The sequence below is a fragment of the Cololabis saira genome, chromosome 15, assembly GCF_033807715.1.
Source record: "Cololabis saira isolate AMF1-May2022 chromosome 15, fColSai1.1, whole genome shotgun sequence".
Taxonomy (NCBI): Eukaryota; Metazoa; Chordata; class Actinopteri; order Beloniformes; family Belonidae; genus Cololabis; species Cololabis saira.
The window spans coordinates 35,218,300-35,231,976 of record NC_084601.1 but is presented as its reverse complement, the minus strand read 5'-3'; the positions used below and the strand labels follow the sequence as shown (position 1 = coordinate 35,231,976).

Below are 13,677 nucleotides of genomic sequence, written 5' to 3'. Positions count from 1 at the left end.
GTCCACACCGTTGTCTGAAATATCAAGACTGGAAATGTTTGGGATCTCAGCGATGCAACCCTCCAGGATCTGGGAGCCTCCGGACCGCAGCTGAAAGAGTTTTACAAAGTGTTTTGGAATATTTTCTGAAGTTTATTCCATCAGTTTGGTATTATTGTGTGAATTCAAAGTGCTCGGGCAGTATGTTGGAGTTACTGTGGATGTGTGTGCCGTCTCACCTCACAGCAGCTGAGATCCAGAGACACGTCACTGAGGTTTGGGTTGCAGCCGAGGCCCAACAACAATGCCCTGTGCACAGGAAATTCACAAACCACTCAGACACGTCGGTTTATTATGGATTCAAACTAATATTTTACATAATCAAGTATTGCTCATTCTAGTTTAAGATTTTACACTGCAAAAACTCAAAATCTTACCAGGAATATTTGTCTTACTTCTAGTTAAAATGTCTAATTTTTAGTCAAAAAATTTCATTACACTTAAAACAAGAGTCATTACCAGAAAAATAACTTGTTATTGGACAATTTTCACCTGTTTCAAGTAAATTTTCACTTGAAATAAGTAGAAAAATCTGCCAGATGCAAGATTTATCTTCTCATTACAAGCAAAAAAATCTTGTTCCACTGGCAGATTTTTCTACTTATTTTAAGTGAAAATCTACTTGAAACAGGTGAAAATTGTTTTTTCCAGTGACGAGTCTTGTTTTAAGTGTAATGAGATTTTTTGACTAAAAATAAGACATTTTAACTTGAAATAAGACAAATATTCTTGTTAAGATTTGGAGTTTTTGCAGTGTAGAATGATCAGTCTTCCGGACTATTCCAGAGCAAAGATCCTGAACCCTTCCTGAAGTGCCTTTATTCAGCCCGTACAAATCAGGGCTTACTTTGTTGCACGTGCTAGTGTGAAACTCAATTTTAAGTCCTTCAAGCGGAAAAAGGAGTCATGCCTCTTTCCTTGTTTTGTCTGAATGCCCGTTGGACTCTGGCCCGCGGCTTGCTGCTGTGACTCAGAGCACAAATACATTCGCACTTCCTCTTTCGCCCTGCATTTCATGCTGCATGACTTTGAATGCTGACACTGGAGTTTCAGAACGACACAAATCCTCGTAATTCTCAGGGATCAACGGCGGATGTCCATTTCAAGGATGTGCTGAAACTTAATTCGGCTTGAAAATACTGTAACCGGCCTGGAGTGTTTTCTTACTTCAGAGCCTCGTGGGGCAGTCGGGTTCCTGACAGACTGACAGAAGTCAGAGCCTGAGCGCAGCTGAAGAACTGCTTGAAGGACGGAGGGATTTCTTTACACTTCCTGCATGAAGGAGAGGGCAGAAGTGCTAATATCACATTAAACTGAAGGGTTACCACACGTTCAAACTTTGAAATATTAGAAATAATCGTGAGTCAGCAATAATAGCTCATAAAAGCTTATGAATGATAAGCTGCATAAAAGATGAATCTGAATTCGACATCTGACCTATGTGAGAAGACGGTTTTTGACATGTTGAGGACCGAGAGATGCTTCAGTGATCCTCTGAGTAGAGATGAACACACCTACGAGATAAAACAAACACGGAGTGAGCTGGCTCTCAGGCTTGCCTATCGTTTGATGAGAGAATGTGCTCATTAAAGTGGATGATGTGTGCAGATTTTACCAGCTCCAGTGAGCAGTCGCTGTTGGACAGATCCAAAGTTTCCAAACAGTTGGGCTGACTCAGGAAATTCTGCAGATACTGTACAGACAAACCCCACCCCAAAATACATCAGACATCCAGAAAAAATACATTTTTCTAATAAAAATAATCTCTCTCGTCTCTTAAATGTTCAATTATTTATACATGTGCGGATACTGGAAAGCCTATCTTGAAACGTTTTCTCTTTAATGAATCCTGAGGCTGTAGTTTGTCTTGAAATTGGATTCGAGATGAGGAGGGTTCTGTACCTGGAGGTCGTCGCCCTTGAGGGAGTTTCCGGACAGGTCGAGGTGTGTGAGGGTGGAGACGACGACCGGGTTGGCACAGAGAGCCTGACAGAGGCCGTTTACTCCTGCAAGAAATGACAAATATGGTATGATAGTAAGTATGGTATCTGTAGGAATTTTTTTTTTTTTTCCCACTCGTTTTTATTTTTCCAACAAAATGAGGGCCTTTTTTCCCCCCTAAACGTGCCCCAAAATTCACCAAATCTTCCACGCAAGCCAGGCGAAAAATGTGATATTTAATGGTTTGCATTAATGGGCGTGGCCTAATCGCTCAACAGCGCCCCCTAAAAAACTTTGTGCCTCAAGTCCCACAATACGGTTTGACGTACATGCACGAAAATCGGTACACACCTGTATCATGTCACAACTTAAAGAAAAGTCTCTTGGCGCCATGGCCGAAACCGAACAGGAAGTCGGCCATTTTGAATTAATCGTATAATTTTGTATAAAAAAAAAAAAAAAAAAAAAAAAAAAAAACGTATAATTTTGGCGCAATTTATTCCATTTATTCGGCCGTTAATGCGGCCCGAACCGTAACGTGCACCCAGGTGTGTTATACATCAAAATGTGTGTCTCCATCCTGCGACGATGGGCATTACTTTTCTCAGTCAAAAGCGTTACCGTGGCGACGCTAGACGGCGCGCCCCCCCTTCATCTGATTGGTCCATATTTTCTGCTATAACTTTTGAATGGTTTGACATAGAGACTCGTGGGTGGTGTCATCGGACTTGGTTTTGATTCCTTGAACATAATTGGTGCAAATTAGCCCTGCCCCTTCTTCTGATTGGTTGATAGTTGATAGTTCCTATTTTCTGCTATAACTTTTGAACAGGTTGTGATACAGACATGTGGGTGGTGTCATTGGATTTGGTTTAGAGTTCTTAACCTTCAATGGTGTAAATTAGCTCCACCCCTTCTTCTGATTGGTTCCTATTTTCTGCCATAACTTTTGAATGGTTTGACATAAAGAGTCATGGATGGTTTCATCGGACTCGGTTTTGAGTCCTTGACTTTTATTGGTGAAAACTGCACGCGCGAGGGCCCGTTCATCGCTGCTTGCAGCTTTAATTATCATTATTTTTCCCCGTGTTCACCTTTAGGGGACATAGAAGTCCTGGAGAGGCTCAGCTGCTTCAGGCCCATGGGGAGTTTGGCGAGTTGAGCACTCAGAGCAGAAACACCTGAAAGCAATACAGATTTAGCATCTGGGAAACATGACGTGCATGACAGTTCTAGTACCAAACTCAAAAGAAGAAATCATTTTTCTCAATTTAACTTAATTTTTTATCAATAAAAGTGTGTTAGATGTTAGATGAGTTCTCAAGAAATGAGATTATGTGCAAGTTTAATAACACAAGTTTGCAATAAATCCCAATATATTCCATGTTGTGAAATAAATCAAAAATAGCTCATTTAGGATGAATTTCAGGAAGAATACATAGATATGGCATCAAGATAATGTGCACATGCATGCCAAACCCTGTATGCTTGATTGTAATCATGGTTGGAGATGTGTGGGTGTGTGGATGGGTGTGTAAATGGGTGCACATGTTGCAACCTTTGTCCTCCAGGGAGTTGTTGCTCAGGTTGAGTGTGTGCAGTGTGGAGGAGGGGTTGTGTGACAGAGCGCTGGCCACTTTCTGAGCAAAATCACTGAAGACCATGAAGAAAAAGAGCAGATGAGAAAAGTTAGGATTAACCTGTACTATCCATCACAGAACTGAAATCAAATTGCATATTTTCTCTCTCTTTATTCTTTTATTTGACAATGAAAATATGAAATCCGCTCAAAATGACTGGACTTGAATTCATGAACAAAAACACCAGGACCTCATTTATCATTTTGGCCTCTGACCTTTTGAGTCCAGCGTTGTCCAGAACCAGCTCTTCCAGCCGGCTGGATCGGGCCACGACTTTCAAAATCTGGTCGCACACATCTGTCGACTGGACATAAAGAAGAAACGAAGCCATAGATAGGTGTCGGATGACATGTCACTCATATCAGAGAGATTTCCCAGCAGCAGACGTGGTTGCACATTAAAACCCAGCGGGTTAAGAGTACAACTAGGGGGTAACAGAAACAGAAATGCAGCAAAGTTAAAGTTACCAGTTTGTGATCTTTGGTGGAGAGTTTGGTGAACCACTGGTTGTGTTCCAGTGCCGCAATGATCGCCACCAAATCCCTGCATGGAGTGGAAGCAGAAATATATATCATATTTGTGCTTATTTTTCAAGAAACTGTTACTAAAAACACATAGCTGCTAGAATATAGTAATAATTAGGGGTGTAACAATATATCGTGCCACGAAATTTTGCGATACAAAAACGTCACGAAACGTGTCGTGGAGGTGACAAAGTGTATCGCGATATTGGGTTATTAATATTAATCCATTGTGTTGACTAGTAACGCGCATCTGGCCACGCGTGACGACCGCGCCTCGACCTGCGAACCAAAATCTTCCTCCGCTCAGAAGAAACTAGTACCGTTTTGCGGTGCCGTTTTGAGCTCTGAACTTTTACTTATGTAAGGCTGGTGTAGAGTTAAGCCTTACCTTATTAAATTAAACCTTTTTGGGGTTGTGAGTAGGAGAAAAACGGGGACAACTTCTGCTGAGTTGGAGTGTACTTTAATGTCCCTCAACAGTGTAGGATTTTAGAGCATCAACACAGCACCTAGTGCCGTACTGTGGCGTATCACTCCACCCAATCTAAAACAGACTAATCACTACAGATAAACTGACTAGTGTCATTATAGTCCCTGATTTACATCAGAATATAAAGAATATATTTATAAAATAATGAACCCTGAATTACCAAAATAACCTCTTAACAAAAATAAATCTCCTCTTACACTTATAAGGTGCATGAATCAATCTGTTTTATGATGTAAAATTGTATGTATTTATTTACTTTTATTTTTTATTTAATTTTAGTTGTTCAATTTCTGGAAAAGAAAAAAGTCAAATCATACATGAGAAAAACTATTTAGTTTGTGGCAAAATATTTGTACTTGTATGAAACTGAAGATGCATAATGCAAACCTGACATTTACTTTTAGTTCAGTTTGTGGAAAATGGTTGGCCTGGCTTTCTCTTTAAAACTTAAACAGTTATAAAGCATTACAAACTGTAACAATAGGGTATTTTGTGTCTTTCAAATAAAAGACAATTTTTCCAGTCATATGTTCCTCATTCAAGGTTGTTAAAAAAATACTGCTATAATATCGTATCGTATCGTTATCGTGACCTCAGTATCGTGTATCGTATCGTGAGATTAGTGTATCGTTACACCCCTAGTAATAATATAAAGAATCATCACACAATTGGGCCACGTTGGATAAAAATGTGAAATTCACAAGCCCCATGCTGCACATCAGGTAGGTTAGTAGTGTGCGTGCCTGTTCTCCAGGTGGACAAAGTCCTGCAGGTTGAGCTCTCGGGTGTCCTGAGTGAGATATATGGTGTCCACATCCTGGCGAAAAAGGACAAGAATCTGGATGATTCATTGCTAGGTCGGCCTGAAGCAGCAGAATAAGAGGAAATGAAGAGCGAACCAGACAAGAACATAAATAGAATTATTATCAGAAGTCGCTGATGAAGGAATAAAGGAAGCAGCACAGATAAACGCAGGGGACAAGGTGAAGGAAAATCATCAAGGAAGGAAAGAAGTTAAAAGAAATCATGGCAAGTGGAAAATAAAACCATAAAAGGGGAAGTTAAGCAGAGGAGAATGAGCTGGTGGCCGTGAGAAGCAGCACAACCACTTTTGAGTATTATATAAATAATGGGCAACTGAATAAAAACTAAACAAACAAGAAAGACGTACCCACTGGACCTCCTCCCTGTACGGCAGGCCCAAGTAATCACACACGCACCAGTACTGGTGAGAAAAGCCCCCTGTGTGGAATCACGTGACAGAAATGTCTCAGCCTTTTTAATACAAACAATAAAATGATCTTTAAACTTTGAAGCCCATTTACCGCATGGTCCGAGATCAGTTGAACCCTGGCCGTCCCAGAAGGCCTGGAGCGCTGCCATCCTCTCTGGAGGCTTCAGGCTCAACTTCCTCATCATCTTCCTTCCTTACAGAGAGACGGCAGTCAGGGAGGGGAAGAAAAGAAACATGGGCAATGAATACATAGAGAAAATGCTGGCTTGAAGCACAAAAAGAAAGTTTCTGTATTTTATTTTTGGGCACAGCATTTAATGACTTAAAGGGGACCTATTATGGCATCTAATCCCTATTTTAAACAGGCCTTGAATGTCTTAAAAACAAGCTTTTGATTGTTTTTGCTAAATAAATTAGAAATTCAGCCTCTAAACCATGTCTTTATCTTCCCATTCTCTAACCTCATTATCTATGAGGGATTCTGAGTGGGCGGGGCTATGATAATGAGGTCTGTGCTGATTGGCTGCCTGAATGACGCGATACACCGCTATGAAAAAATGGCGGAAGCTCCGGCTGGCGGAGTTACTGTGTCCTAACTGCATGCGATGCGAGCGAGCATCAGCGACAAAATCAATTTTCTTTTCGTTTTGAGCTGAACATTTGACGCCCTGCTTCTATTTTCTTCCTGCTGCTCGCGTTGAAAGCCGGTTGAAAGCGCTGTAGGAAACAGTCATGGTGAGGAACGGCTGATCCAGTTAGTTGAAATGAGAAGTTATCTCTATGATTCCTCCTCATTTCACTACAAAAACCTCAATAAAGTGGCAGCTGCTGGAGGGAGATGGACAGAGAGCGTCTGATGTCACGCAGTGCTACGATAGTCGGACGCTCGCATGCAGTTACACGGTGTTTAGTTGTGGGAGTGTTTTTTTCATTTTGGTTACGTAACGACGGGAGCAGAATCTGAACGGCTCGTAGATCCACATCACACTGGACGGCTCATCCGGGCGGCTGTACAGACCCTGCAGAATTTGGTTGCTTTCCTCCTTCTCTGAGTTGGCAGGCTGAGGGGAGACCACTTTATATATGTTAAAGCAAGATGTTTTTCATAATAGGTCCCCTTTAACTGGCCATTTGTTCCATTTTTGCCGACAAGCATTTAATGGCCCATTAATGAGAGTTTTGCTCAGTTCCTTTTAAACCATGCGGAAGTCTCTGGGTCTCATTGTGTGTGTGTGTGTGTGTGTGTGTGTGTGTGTGTGTGTGTGTGTGTGTGTGTGTGTGTGTGTGTGTGTGTGTGTGTGTGTGTGTGTGTGTGTGTGTGTGTGTGTGGTACCTACACCGGTGACCCAGCTGGACAGATTCGGTGCAGGCAGCTGCCGATGTGAGCGATCACCTCATCCACCTCCTCCCCTGAGCCGAACCTCAGGCTCCATGGCCCTCGCTCGTGCTCCAGCACCAGCTGCAGGAGGAGACACGCGCAGCAACATGGCATGAATAAAAACACTTCCTGCTCCCAATGTGACCTGGTTTCTATGAAACGGGCTCAGAATGAAAGTGGCTCAGTCAATTAGAAACTCTGAGGGTTTCATATGAACTGATTTCACTGAAAACTTATGATAACAGAAGTGTTACTTTTACAATATGTGTCTCTATGCCATAAATAATATTAAAATAACAACAATGAGAGAAATGTTTCCCAACTGTATTTGTGTGTTTGGACCTGAGTGGGCTTGTTGCTGCTGATCCCTTGTATATCCAAGTAGCTGAATGACTGTTCAACCTGGAATAAGTAAATAGAAACATATGTTGAAATACATCAGTAAACATCTCAACTTCATATTGTATTTCAACATTTACTCATGACATTAGTAAACAGCCTGACAGCTTTCTGTGTTTATTGCTTCAGAAAAATAATTAAAGAAAACTGACATGTCCCAACAAGTTGTCCCTGGACGCCACAGCGAACACGCTCGCATCTACTCGTCAGTCACAAGTCCAGCTTTTTTTACATTTCTTTTGCAAATTTAATGAACCAAAATATTTCATAAAAGCCTCCAATATAATGGACAGATATTTTATGTGCTCTTGGAGATCTTATTTTCAAATATGTTTCAATAAACAGAGGTCTTATAGCTTTAGATCAGGGGTCGGCAACCCGCAGCTCTGAAGCCACATGGCTCCCTGGAGCTTTTTCAAAAATGTTTGACCTTTTTTTTCCTTTTTTTCTTCTTTTTTTTCTTTTTTCCCCTCTTTTTTTCTTCTTTTTCTCCTCTTTTTTTCTTATTTTTTCCTTTTTTTCCTCTTCTTCCTTTTTCCTTTCCTTTTTAATCTCGACATTTCGACTTTTTTCTCGACATTTCAACTTTTTTCTCGAAATTGTACTTCAACATTAATCTCGACATTTCAACTTTTTTCTTGACATTTTGCCTTTCGCCATTTGCCTTCATTCTAAGGCTTATACAAGACTTTTCATTTTTTGCAGCTCCAAACATATTTGTTTTTTGTGTTTTTGGTCCAATATGGCTCTTTCAACATTTTGGGTTGCCGACCCCTGCATTAGATATTATAATATAAAACACAATGGTGTGCTTACAATTTTTATTGAAACAATGAAAGTTTACTCAATTTGGTATGAGAAACTATCCCAGCCTGGAGACACTTGGGGCCCGATTTACTAAAGGTTTGCGTGTGTTAAAACCTGTGCAAACTTGACAGCACCCGCAAACCAAAGTGCCAGCTGATCTACTAACGGCGTGCAAAGACGACTGCGTCTCTGAAAGGAGCAAAATTGCACACGCAATTCAGTTAGTACTTTTGTCCTGATGAATAATCAATATGGGGCGTACCCGCCAGAGAGCGCTAAATACTGGGAGGGGAAGATGCAAATTGGTCCATTTACCACACGCAATGAGATTTACCAAGCCTGAAAGTAATTGCGCGTATTGTGATTGCGTCTGTATTTAATACGTTCGAAAGGAAGGTGCTAATCTGCTGCTGCTGTTATTGTGGCAAGGAGGCGACATCCAAAATCAAAGAATACGCAGAGAGAGTCTTTATTCTGCTGCATGCTATTTTAAAAATGGTTGCACAAGTTTTATTAAAGGCCACTTTTTCTTTAGTTCTCCGCCTTATATCTTGCCACCTTCTTTTAATGTGCCCCCCTCCACTCGCCCACAAGCAGGCCAAGCCTTTGTGCCAAAACTTTGTATTTTATTGATTACTTATCTTATTGAACGTGAAATCATCCTTCGTAAATTACATTTAATTAAAACCCGGGCTTATTAATCACAAAACACAGGTTAAACATCATGACCAAATCCGCTCCGACCCGCTGTGTCAGGATCAGCGCACAGACTGCAGCTTCGCCTGAATTATGGTTCTGCGTTAAATCGACGGCCATATGATGGTCCCGTCTGGTCTGTCACACATTTACTGTCAGTGTTTGCTATATAATATATAATGTTTGCAATATACTGTGGACATCTGAATATAAACTTAACTCATAAATAGATGAATCAAAGCGCTTTCCAGCTCTGTGTCTGAATTGTCTTTTTCTCCTCAGATCATGCCGAGCACCGCCGGCTCACGCAAACCCGACCAATTCAATATTAAAATCAAATTCGGTCCTGTGGCCCGTTTTTCTATTTCGTATTTTTGATCTGTGCCTAAAATTGAAATATGAAAAACCAGACGTTTTTCCGTTTTTTGTGTTACCAACTGCATTTATTCTATCGCAGGTTTTCTCCGATATTGCGTTTCTTTTGGTAATGTTTACATTTCTTTGCTGTAGTTCATGAATGTGTTTATTTGCCTCTTCCACTAATATCTCTAACTCCAACTCGTCAAATTTCATTTTGCGCTTGTGACTTGTGACTGTGCCATCCAGACTCTCCATGGCGCAGATCTGCGCTCGCAAACCTTAAGACACCTCATTTAAATACTGAGGTTTGCACCTGTTATCAATTGCGCACGCAATCTTAGTTGATCACCCGCAAACCACACAACAACAGCACGCGCAAACCTTTTCAGTGCACACGCAATTTAGTACTCTTTATTTAGGATCTTAGTAAATCGGGCCCTTGATCTTCACCCGTCGTCTCTGGATTGAGCTGCAACACTGACTGTCAACCAGAGTTGTACCTCACTAAAACCCTCGTTGAGACAAGAGTAAATGCTGTTACAGTCACATTAATACTGCTGTTATGAGCTGCTCACATATGGCTGAAATGTTCAGGACTGCTTCATGTATCAAGTGGGATCTAGAATTAAAGCCTTTTCCTGCAGAAGCTTAACTTGACAAGCTTCAACTTGTTTTGAAGGTGACTGTTCGCTAAGAAAACTATTGTTTTAATACAGTGAAGCCACTAATATTTTATTAATAATTGAAGTTCTGTGGTGGAAAGGACAAGCGTTTGAGCCTTTGCAGTATGAATCATTCGCACTACTAGATCAAACAGAAACAGACATGAAGTCAAACTTACAGGAGACAACTGGAATGCAAAAACAAACGCTCCGACTAGTCTGCAGAACAAATGTTTGGAGCGGAGTCACACACTTACACACGCTTTTCCTCTCAATCCACAGAGGGGAAAGTAAAAATAAGGTTGTTCCCTTTACTTGCTGCCAAAGAAGCAAGTGTGATGGGGAGGGGGATAAAAAATAGAGCAAAAGAGAAGAAGAAGGCACAGAATAAGTGAAAATAACAAATAAATAAATAAATAAAAGAAAGTGAGACAACAGAGTGCATGAGAGGTATAAGAGATATCAAGTTTAACGATAACAAAAAAATAGAAAAAAATAGAAAGATAAGAGTGACTGAGAAAGCCAGAAAGAGTGCATAAAGAAATGAAGCAGAGCGAGGGAGAGAGGGAGAGAGGGGCACAGAGACGCAGGGCCCCCTCCCCTGCTCTCCTTGCCAGCTGTTAAATTCCTCCATTGTCTTTTTTTCTCCCTCTGCTGCCTCTCTCTGCTGGGACAGCAGACACCGAGGAACAAACCAGCCTCTGTTCCCTCTCTCTCTTTCACACAAAGTTAGAGAACCCACTGGCTCGCTCTGGAACAACAGATCAGAGGTCAGCTGCCTGCACTGGAGATCTTCAGTCTGCAGATGTGTCCTGAGGTTATCGAAAGTTTTATTTACACTCACTGCCCATTTCTGAACCTCAGGTATGTCAAACAACATTTTTATTATACTGCGGAAGACCGCATTTTCAAACCTGATGTTGCAGTCAAAGCCTGTAGTCGGAATTTTACACATCAGGGGCCGGATTCACAAAACATTCTTAAGAAAAAAAATCTTCTTAAGTGTCATTTTTTTCTTAAGTTCAGTCTTAAGAAGAAAAAAGAGAAGAAGTCATATTCTCCAAAAAAGTTCTTAAGTATTTTCTCAACTTTCTTCTTAAGTTTCTTCTTAAGAAAAAACTTAAGAAAAAATGGTATTCTTGAAATAAAAGTTCTCAAATTTGTTCTTGACTTTTTTCTTAACTTTAAGACAACCTTGACCTGTCTTAACATTTCTTCTGTGAAAAGGTACGACTCTAAAATCACCTTTTTCAACACATTTTAGACAAGTTTAGACTAGTAGGTCATAGTTTGAGGATATACTTTGTAATTAATTACACAAAGAGACCGTTAACTGTTTGTTAGCATGTTAGTTAGTGTGGTAGTTAATTATTATGAATTTTCTCCATGTTTAGTGAGTGACTGACGGTTAAGACCAAACTACCTGTATGTGTGTGTGTATATATATATATATATAAAAATGTTGTTTGTTGGCAAATGCAATGCAATGACATATTTTAAGAAGTTCTTAAGTAGGAAAAATAAGAAATTCTTAAGAAATGACAGTTCTTAAGACGGAATATTGAGGAATTGCACTTAAGAACTTTCTTATGAACTTCTTAATTTTAGATCTTAAGACATTTCTTAAGATCGTTCTTAAGAACATATTGGAGAATCCGGCCCCTGGAGATCTAAAAAAAGAAAATCAAGTACTCCTCATAAAAGGTCCCATTTCCCTGGATGTAAACAGTGAAGATTGCTGCTGCTCAGGAATAGTGGTTTTGGCATCGAGAGTTTAAAGGTTCTGCCTTTTCTTTCAAAGATTCAACAGAAGATGGCACTCAAATAATTCCTTTGCAAGGTACGGTAGATGTATTTGCTGTTTTACCGACAGGCTACGGGATAGTATTGGGACTTAGTGAAACCCCACTGGTGTTGATCTTCTCCCTACTGATTGCCCTGATGGAGGAGCAAATGAAAGAGGTGAACAAATGAAACATTCAGCCCTTCAACTTGCCATCCACAGAGAGAGAGATTCGAGGTTCCCAATGCCAGCTGATATCCAGCAGTCCGGAGTAGGGATGGGCGGTATGGACTAAAAAATGTATCACGATAATTTCTGGCATTTATCCCGATAACGATAAAAATGACGATAAAAAAATACCAATTCAACTCCACCTTTGTAACTATAAATCTATCACCAGATTCGGTCTTTGGAGCCAAAACACTGCTCTAAAAGATACTAAATGCTACTAAACTACACCAATTAAATTGAATTGATAAAATCCATCCATCCATCCTTCCTTCCTTCCTTCCTTCCTTCCTTCCTTCCTTCCTTCCTTCCTTCCTTCCTTCCTTCCTTCCTTCCTTCCTTCCTTCCTTCCTTCCTTCCTTCCTTCCTTCCTTCCTTCCTTCCTTCCTTCCTTCCTTCCTTCCTTCCTTCCTTCCTTCCTTCCTTCCTTCCTTCCTTCCTTCCTTCCTTCCTTCCTTCCTTCCTTCCTTCCTTCCTTCCTTCCTTCCTTCCTTCCTTCCTTCCTTCCTTCCTTCCTTCCTTCCTTCCTTCCTTCCTTCCTTCCTTCCTTCCTTCCTTCCTTCCTTCCTTCCTTCCTTCCTTCCTTCCTTCCTTCCTTCCTTCCTTCCTTCCTTCCTTCCTTCCTTCCTTCCTTCCTTCCTTCCTTCCTTCCTTCCTTCCTTCCTTCCTTCCTTCCTACATTGTGCGTGGATTTAACGCAGAACCATAAATCAGGATTTACACAAAAACATCATCAACGGGAATTTATCATTTTTACCGTGAGATACAAATTCTTACCGTGGGGAATTTTTTTGACGGTTTATCATGAACGGTAAAATATCACCCATTCCTAGTCCGGAGTCCTGGTTTTACAGATAAAATAGCGAGACATGTTCGCCACCAAGGTCTTCAGTCTCTTAGGGATTGTGCTGGATGAGGCCTGTCCCATTTACAAATGATACCCAGGCATCTGATAAACTGGCTCTGAGTTAGCTATTAGTGAAGTAATCTGAATGTGATTGTGTCCCTTGATTACATCACCGTGTTTGTAGCTCTGACTGGTCATAGCACTAACCAACTGCGTGAGGAGTCAGATAAGCAACTGCCGGTGCTGTCCTTGAAACCCTATGGATCAGTTTCAGACCTCACATCTTTCTAGTTTTGGGTGTGATGTATCAGGCTATGTTTGTAACTCTCCTTAACCCATAGAACAATGATACAAAAAGGGGCTTGAAAGTAGCTTAAAGTGAATAAAACTAAGAAAAGCCACTTAGGAAGGTTGGGACAATGATACCAAGTCACAAACAAAACTAAAACTGGAGTTTACAAACCAGCGGGTGATGTCAGAGTAGCTACAGACATAGACACAATAACCCTGATGACATAAAAAATGAGGAATATGGCAAGAGCGTATGGCCACAGCGGCAGTCTGGTTGGTATATATGTTACGGTTAATGTAGAAAAACGGCTATTTTGCAAAGTAGCCGGTCAATGTGTAAATTAGCCGGCAGGGCGGT

The 13,677-nt window shown here is 40.8% G+C and overlaps 1 protein-coding gene across 1 annotated transcript in view; it reads right to left on the bottom strand.

Annotated features, from left to right (window-relative positions):
• Positions 1–13,677, bottom strand: part of LOC133460842 (F-actin-uncapping protein LRRC16A) — an 85,487-nt gene that overhangs the window by 25,890 nt on the left and 45,920 nt on the right. Inside the window, 15 exon segments of the mRNA XM_061741604.1 lie at positions 9–90; positions 219–288; positions 1,207–1,311; positions 1,477–1,553; positions 1,655–1,732; positions 1,942–2,045; positions 3,075–3,161; positions 3,539–3,633; positions 3,836–3,924; positions 4,088–4,163; positions 5,378–5,451; positions 5,806–5,876; positions 5,960–6,057; positions 7,206–7,327; positions 7,589–7,648. Coding sequence (XP_061597588.1) covers positions 9–90; positions 219–288; positions 1,207–1,311; positions 1,477–1,553; positions 1,655–1,732; positions 1,942–2,045; positions 3,075–3,161; positions 3,539–3,633; positions 3,836–3,924; positions 4,088–4,163; positions 5,378–5,451; positions 5,806–5,876; positions 5,960–6,057; positions 7,206–7,327; positions 7,589–7,648 — 1,288 coding nt within the window.